This window comes from Leuciscus leuciscus, assembly GCF_965113295.1.
Source record: "Leuciscus leuciscus genome assembly, chromosome: 22".
Lineage (NCBI taxonomy): Eukaryota > Metazoa > Chordata > Actinopteri > Cypriniformes > Leuciscidae > Leuciscus > Leuciscus leuciscus.
Window position 1 is genome coordinate 8,614,588 of NC_138746.1, and position 8,990 is coordinate 8,623,577.

The 8,990-nt window shown below is 34.9% G+C and overlaps 1 protein-coding gene across 1 annotated transcript; it reads right to left on the reverse strand.

Annotated features, from left to right (window-relative positions):
• Positions 1-706: 706 nt before the first annotated feature.
• On the reverse strand, positions 707-7,804 carry bbof1b (basal body orientation factor 1b). The gene is made up of 12 exons (XM_082153643.1): positions 7,615-7,804; positions 7,193-7,445; positions 6,209-6,274; positions 5,746-5,889; positions 5,507-5,587; positions 5,353-5,423; positions 5,086-5,230; positions 3,525-3,865; positions 2,403-2,543; positions 2,161-2,262; positions 1,748-1,801; positions 707-1,301 (listed from the first exon to the last, which is right to left on the reverse strand). The coding sequence occupies exons 1-12, from the start codon at positions 7,653-7,655 to the stop codon at positions 1,205-1,207; spliced, it is 1,536 nt and encodes a 511-aa protein (XP_082009769.1). The 5' UTR covers positions 7,656-7,804; the 3' UTR covers positions 707-1,204.
• Between the last annotated feature and the right edge of the window lie 1,186 nt (positions 7,805-8,990).

Sequence of the window (8,990 nt, forward strand, 5' to 3'; positions counted from 1 at the left end):
GACAACACACTGACCACTCATTGTTCAGTACAATTACTATACCATTAAATTATATTCTGTATCTGTTCATGAAAATGATTCTTATTAAATGGTTACAGAAATGTAGAGGTAGGACAAAAAACTGTCATTCTTGTTATTTGAAGATAAACTTATAATAAAGTGGCAAACATCATTGTAAATTATGTATAATGCTTTAGAACAGCAGAAAATGCAGCATCTCTGTAAACACACCTTACAGTGTTGGCTAAATGTTTGCAAATACAACAAACAAAAATGTCAGCATACAAGGTTCACCTTCACACTTTTTTGTAGGCAAAGGAACTAATACAGTACATTTCCCCTTCTTTAAAATCATTATTAAATCAAAATGGAAAATTCTTATTTTTTATGGAATGTTGCAGTATTTATTATAGGCTTAATTGATTTATCAATGCACATTAATATTATTTTTTAATTAATGTGCCCTCATAATCTTTAATCAAAATAACTCCTCCCTCTTGCAGCGATATCTTCTCTTCTCTGATGACGTGTTTACTGGCGCGAGGAGGCGGGACAACCTGTCACTCACATGACATCACAATAGCAAACCACAACCATCCAATCAATTCCTGACAGACAAAATCCATTCCTGCCCAAACTTGATCTTGTTTGAGAAGCCGTTTCACTTGTTTATACATCACAATAGAGAAGAAAAGAATATCGCAACTTCAGTTGAATGTTGACTTTAATATGAGTCACTTACATGAAGTAGTACAGTATTTCTTACATTTTCAAAAATACAGCATTACTTTGGACATTTAGCTTGCATGAAAACTATTTTACCATACTCCCTAAAAAAAACTATTTTAATTAGTTTTAATTGTTATTCATTGTTTATGAAACACAAACTTCTTTTCTCTGTGTTATATTAACTATAGTTTGAATTGTTTGTTTGCAATAAAAAATAGCAATTTAAAATTGTGTCGTGCCAATACTTTTTAAGTCTTTCCTGAATACAGTTATTTTATAGAATTTGTGTAATCTTTAATGCCAATATTATCAGTATTGGTATGCGGGCATTTCTACATGTAAAAAACAACAACTTTTGTCTCCTTTTTAAGTTGTGGTATAGACATTCATGAACACTTCTTGGTATATCATATGCAATATCCAACTTATACTTTGACATTATTTAGCTCTCTTATCTGTGATGAGGTCAGGTGATCTACAGGTCAGGCAGAGCACTGGAATAATCACTGGAGCTCATACTGGAAACTGCTGCTTGGGTTAAAAATGTTGCATGGGATTCCTCCTCTTCATTCCTTTGGAAAAGGCAGACAGATCACTACAATATGAGTCTATAGTTGTGTCCCAAATTATGCACTATACACTATGTACTTATGCACTTAAAGGTGCAGTATGTAATATTTACAGCTAGTGGTTGAAATGGGTACTGCAATCCAAATTCAAAATATTGGAGAGAGTTGTTTCCCGCCCCCTCTTCCTCAGAATTGACGCTCATGCGGGTTGCCAGATTGAGGACACGCAACAGGAAAGGGACAAGCCTTACACTGTAAGTTGATCAGCTAATGTATATGTTAGCAATGTTTTATTGCAGATGATTTTTAGGGTCTGGTGCAATCTGTGATCATTCGTTTGCTGGCTTCCATGGCTGCAATACCTGGTTTTCTCTTATTTAAAATTACAATAGAAAAATGTCATCTTGTTTTATCAGCCAGAAAACCATACATCTGTTGGCATGTCTCACCCTGGATTGCTGCTACACTGGTTCCATTCAGAATCTGGAGCATGAATTGGTTTCCTTCAGAAATGTAGAAAAAAAAATTAGAACACAAGAAAATACACATTTATTACTCCTTTGATTCAGCATCTTTTTCTTTCCTTTTTTACTTAAACTAAGAAGTGCCAATAAGCTTGGGATTTTATATTTTTTTATTTTTACTATGGTCATTATCACTATCTTCGTCTCACCAACTGTTTTTTTTTTTTTTTTAAGGTTAATTGTACCAAATTAATTTAGGAGATTATAACTTGGTAGTTTACCATTTATCTTAATGTGGTTTCATGTGCCTAATAAGGTTAAAAGGTCACATATATTTAAACATTTGAGCTAAATTGTTTAACACCCTAAATACAGTTCAGTATCTGCTAGGTACTTACTTTGATTTCAGGGCATTCATTTTGGCAAAGAGCAGTCTGAGAACGCTCTCTTTTTGCTCCCAGGTCATCTCTGATATGTTAATATTGGCTTTCTTTAGATTGCTGATGAAATAACAAAGTGTTATTACAGATTTGTTATGGATAAGCAAGCATCTTCCAGGTAATAACATGTTGAGTTATCATTTCATCAGAATTTTACAAATAGTCCAAAAACACACACAAAAAAAGTTTAAGACTCTTACCCTTTTTCAGCCTCTTCAATACCAATGGAAATGCTGTTGGTACTATGGGGAGATTTGTTGATGGTGTGAACGTGATTGTACGCCCTTTTGCCTGAAAAGAACTTATCCATCCGTCTGCTACGATTCACCTCTTCTTCCTGTCTGGATAACATAATGTATCTTACAACAATGTATCTACAAATGGCTTGAAGTTTCTGCAGTAAAATGGAGCCTGGAACTTTTATCTCTAGAAAGAATTTTAGGTTTGTGTGATATTGACAAAAAATTATATCTCAATGTTTTCTGGGATTTTATCGATCATGATAATTAGACTATATTTTTCTGAATGCGTTTTTGTGCTGGTAGCTTGACTTAATTATGAAAAAAAAATAAAAAAAATGTAAATGATACTTTAAAAATGAAACTAAAACTGCCAGTAAGTGGCTGCAAGTCACTTTCTTAATAAGTTGAGTCATTCATTCAAACGATTCATTCAAACGGCTGATTCATTCAGTCATTGAATCGTTCATTAAACCAATTTGTTCAAAATACAGATTGATTCAGTATTGAGGAGCTGGTATGTGTTGTTCGGAGACATACAACAGAAAATGAATAAACAATTGTGTTTTAAATAAATAAAAAAGTGTTAGTTATTAATCTATTAAATATAATAAATTAGATAAAAATAAGAGTAACAGGGGGTCTATGGAAAAGTCTAGAGAGAAAAAAAACGGAGAAAAAAACAAATAAATAAGTTAAAAAAAAATGTTATTCAAATAAATAAATGAATAAACAATTGTGATTAAAAAAATATTAGTTAGTGATTAATATATTAAATATATTAAATTTGATAGATGCCTTTTAAATTATGATTATAGAGTATGATCATATTTGGGGGGCCATAGCATCTAAATGATTGAAAACTAGTGCACTATCAAGGTGTGTTGGTTTGTTTTTTTGCAAAGTGATGAATGATGAATGAGGCGGGAAACAACTCTCTCCAATATTTCGAATTTGGATTGCAGTACCCATTTCAACCACTAGCTGTAAATATTACATACTGCACCTTTAAGTGCATAAGTACATAGTGTATAGTGCATAATTTGGGACACAACTATAGACTCATATTGTAGTGATCTGTACCTGTGCGTTAACATCTCCTGCTTCACATGATTTAGAGCCTCATGGAAGAGGATCTCCGTGTCTGAGCACTGCTCCACGACGCTGCGGGCTACTCTCTTCAACCGGCTCAACTCCCTGTCCCGTGCGCTCAGGAGCTTCTGCAGTTTGTCCAGCTCTACACCGCTGGCCTGAGTTCTGACCGCAGCACGCTGCTTGATGTCAGCCTTCTTCCACTCAAACTCAGCCACCATGCTGACCAGGGTCTGCTCCAGTGTCAACACCTTCTCCCTCAGCTCAGAAATTGTGGCCCGCTGGGCTGTAAGCTTAGATATGGTGTCATTCGAGGTGTCCTGACTCATCTCCTGTAGGGTGAATGAAATTGTGGGTTTATTATCAATGTCTACTCCTTCATAGGAAAGCTTTTATAGTGGACTGTTTTTTCCAAGGGTCTAGTAAGTTTTACATTTTATTGTATTTGTAAGTGTGTGTAAGTATGCATGTATGAGTGTTTTTGTGGGTGCACAAGAAAGGTGTTTCTTATGTAATTATATCAAATAATTAACATAATATACATCAATTATATTTAATTATAATTGATACAATATAGTTTAATAAAATAAATGACATAATGGACTATTATTTGTATAATCATAATGCCTCTTTTTGTTAACCTCCCACCTTTTGACCATGACTTTCTATTAAACCTGTATTTAAAACTATTAAGATATTTTCATTCATACGCACGTTAAGCACATCTCTCAAATTCACATTAGTTAAATTAAGAATTTTTAAAAAAAAATCCATTATCATGATTGTCATCTTGTCCGGATCTTTTTTTCAATCATATGAAATTCAGAACCATGATGTATACTTAAAATTATAAAAATTTACTTTACAATTTATATCTTTTTTAACAGTAGAACACAGACAAATTATGGAGGTTACATGTACTTAATTGAAATTAAATGATGTCACAGTGCAAAATATTGTCTTAAAAACAGGCTTTCGTTATCTTTACGCTAAATAAAAGTGTCACTCAATTTCTTGCCAGTTTTTCTCTTATGCTCACCATCAAGGCTACACTTATTTAATCATAAATACAGTAAAACAGTAATATTGTGAAATACTATTACAATTTAAAATAACTGTTTTCCATTTTATTATATTTGAAAATGTAATTCATTCCTAGTATAGCAAAGCTGAATTTTCAGCAGTCATTACTCCAGTCTTCACTTCTAATTCCTTCAGAAATCCTTCTAATATGCTGATTTGCACAATAAACATTTCCTAGTAACATTTCCAATGTTGAGTATTGCTTAGTATTTTTGTGGAAAGTGGAAACCGTGATACATTTTTTCAGGATTCTTGGATGAATAGAAAGTTCAAAAGAACAGCATCCATTTGAAATAGAATTTTTTTTTAAATAATGTAAAAGTCTTTACTGTCAATTTCGACCACTTTAATGCATCCTTGCTGAATAAATGTATTAATTTCTTGCGCAAAAAAAACCAAAAACGTATTGAACGATAGTGTAGGTGAACTACAGTGCAAAAATAGTAACTATGGTGTGTTGTGTTGTCACCTTATGCAGACTAAGCATGTCGTTTTCTTCTGCCAGCGCTGCATTTCTCTTCCGTAAATCCTCCACCTCTTTGATGTGGAAACCCAATGCCTTATTTAGACGCACATTCTCCTTGAACATCGAGCGAGATGAGTCATCCAGCTGTCTGATGGGGCCAAGATAGAGGATGTCATCTCATTTATCTCATGTAAAATGTATCTCACACACAGTCCCAGTGGCATCAGGTAGAAATGTTTAGTGGTGTTGAGAGATGGAGAAGATGCTTACATGATGGCTTCATTGTGAGCTTTTTCTGCCAGCACAGCAATCTTTTGCTCAGCTTCCTTCTCTAGGTGAACCTAAAGAGAAAGTAGGAGAAAGGCTGAGAGAGTGAATGAGAAAAGATTTTGTTTAAATGTTTTGTTTTTTTCAGTACAAGTACCTTATTATTGAAGAACTTTTGCTCCATTCTTGCAAGTGTTTTCCTGTGTTCTAGATCAGCGTTGTCCAAAGTTTCTTTCATCTGTACAAAACAATGGTGCCGTTATCCCTTACGTTGTGCTCCGGTCATTTTGATAATTAATAAGGTAAAGGATAAATAAGGTAAAGGATTTTCAACAAAGCACAAGGATTTAAATCTTCTGTATAATGTGTACATGAAATCAAAAGATTGCATTATACATTTTTGAGTTCTTGCTCCATTTGGGGCTTCTTCCTACGGAAATCATTGATGATCTTAAGCTCCTCCTGAATCGTGCTTAACTCGCTAGATCTCTTCTTAAATTTCTCCTCCAGCTCATTGATCTTCAGCATGTATTCAGTGACCTGTAATGTCAATCAGTATAGTTATCTTAAACTTAAAAAAACATATTACATTTGAAAAAATTAAATAAAAAAAAATAAAAAATTAAGAATGTTGCCTTAGCAAAAACTACTGTAGTAGTAAAACTACTAACTGAAATTTTATATCTTATTGTTTCAAACATAAATGTATGATTTTATTCATTTTTATTGAATGATGTATTTTCTGTGATATTGCGATCTTTGTATTGCTCGCAGATTAAAGGGAAAAAATAAAACTCAAACCACAAAGATTAGCAACAACTGAATTTATAGTTTTCCCATATGAGGAAAAGCATCTTACCAAATTCTCTTTTTCCTGAGCGGCCCTCGCTTTCTCAAGCTGTATTTGTTGTTCCAGTGCAGTGATCTGAGAAGACAACATGTTAAAGGGTTAGTTTGCTCAAAAATGAAAATCTGTCATTTACTTACCCTCAAACCCATACGATTTTTATTAATCTTCAAAACACAGATAAAGTCATCATGAAATCAAATTTCAAAAATTCTTATTTTGTATGGAATATTGCAGTATTTATACAAATGATTGCACATCATTCTTTTTTTTTTATTCAAGTGCCCTCGTAATCTTTAATCAAAATTTAGTCCCCCTCCCTCTTACAATGACTAAGTCACTGTCTATTCTTTACGTGTTTGCTGGAGCGAGGAGGACAACCTGTCACTCACATGACATCACAGCAATGCCAAACCACAACCATCCATTCAATTCCAGATGGAAAAAAATGTAGTTGAAAAGTTTCACTTTATTCATGATACCGGAGAGATTTCTGTGCCACTATTGATTGTCCATGCAACCTAAACTTTGAAGATCCAAAAAGTTCATAAAGAGATCATAGAAGTAATCATTATGAATCAAGTCGTTTAATCCAAGTCTTCTGAAGAGACACGGTTGCTTTATGTCATGGGTGTAACCACCATCGACAATGAGTGGGACTTGGACTAAAACACTACATTTTATGGATTACTTTTATGGATTATATCTCTTTATGAACTTTTTGAAGCATCAAAGCTTTAGCATCAAGTTTCATAAAAAAAATATCTTCATTTGTGTTCTGAAGATGTATGGGGTTATGGGGTTATGGGTTTGGAACGACTTGAGGGTGAGAAAATGATGACCATTTTCGTTTGTGAGTGACTGAACTAACGTTATCCCTTTAACAATATGAAATTAAGAAGACTTAAAAAAAAAAAGTATCATACACTGGTCACGTATCCTGTAGCTCAACATTTTTATTAATTTCCAGGACACGTGAAACTGCATTCAAAATACCCTGTCATCATTTTGCAGGTGTTTGTTCCTCAGAACAGCGATGGTCTCGATGGTGTTCTTCTCTGTGTTGTGCTGTAGATCAGTGAGCTGCTGGTTGGCTTTGTTCAGTCGTCGCGCTGCTTCAGAATACTCCACGCGGGAACTCTCTGTCATATCACACCTGGCCTCCCACAGAGCCGCGTTTGCTTTCGCCTTCTCTATGTCAGACTCCTTGTCCCGTTTTGACTCTTGCTTGCCATCTTTTTTCCCTTTTCTATGTAAAAAAAAACAATTAAGAGAAAGGCGAATGATCATCATCATAACGTAAAAGTAATATATATATCGTTACTTTTCAAATTCGACCAGTTGGATTCGCAGTTTTTCAAACAAACTCAAAGGTACGTTACTTCGAAATATACGGACCGATTAATGTTTTTACTCACCCTTTTCCTTTCTTTCCCTTCTTTCCTTTTTTAATCGGCATCTCTCTTCTTTAATCAGCTGTAGTCAGTGTTCAATGTGAACTGCTGTGCTCACGCAGGATTAGTTTGTTTACTACCTGATGCCATGGAGACTGTAAAGGCATACACTGTGCGATGCCTGTGTGAATTCAGCAAGGCTAACGTTACCTACTCACACAGAACGAGTAGATCGCATGCGATTTAAAGCCAAAGCTCAGGATTTATGTGCACACACTATACGGTCCGATCATCGAGCTGCGACTTCACTGCTACGTGTGAATTATGTGCGATAAACCCCTGTGCCATCATGTATCCAGAGATATTGTCAAAACAAGCATCAGCTATCAATATCAAAATGATTTAGCATTTCCAATTTATGTATTAAATTATTATTAGTATTTTTGTATTATTATTATTATTAGGGAAGGCCTGGGCTACTTTTATTATTAAACTGATAGGCTATTATAATTAATTTGCCACGCAATAATTTCATAGCGCATCACCGCATAACCAACAGGATGAGGATGATAAAATATTACATTGAAGCTTCCTCATTGAAAATTGTCTAAAACATTTAGGTCGATTACAATGAATTATAGGCATATAATTAATTATTAACAGTCTATTATATGTCCTAACACTGCAATAATTAGTCAATGAAAATTAAAAACAGCTTTATTTCAAAAACATTGTTGAACAAATTAATAAAAGAGGCACAGTGTAGATGCATCGCAGATGGCTTGGAAGACGTGGGTAATTTTGCAACACGAACTGGTAGTAAGCAACAGTAATTTAATTTGTAGCTAGTTTGAACTACAGAACTTAAAGATCTCCCTCTTTTCGTTATTTTTTTTTTTTTTTTTGCTGCAGATAAATAAATTTTCTGTTTTCGCGCAGGCGCAGTGAGGGAAAAAACACTGAGTTTAGGGCTCCAGGTGTTGTGCAGAATTTCGGAGATGGTCCTCACTGCAGAACACGAAATCCAGGGGGAGGAGTTGGATCCAGATCCAACTCCTCCCACCTTACATATACCTAAACCTACCCATCTCCACCCCCTGATCCCTAAACCCACCCCTAAACCTACCAATCTCCACCCCTTAGATCTGGATCCAACTCCACCCCCTGGATCTCATGTACTGCAGTGAAGTGATACTGGAATTTCGACCCCTGCCAAATTATTACCCCCCTAGTATTGGTAGGTTTAGGATTAGTTGTGGGGGAGGGGTTAGGATTAGGGGTGGGGTTAGGATTAGGCAATCAGGGAGGGGGGTAATAATTTGGCAATTATTTTAAAATAGGTCGGGAGAGATTAATCGCCTCTCATTTACCCCTGTACACTGCACGAATACTGCACGACA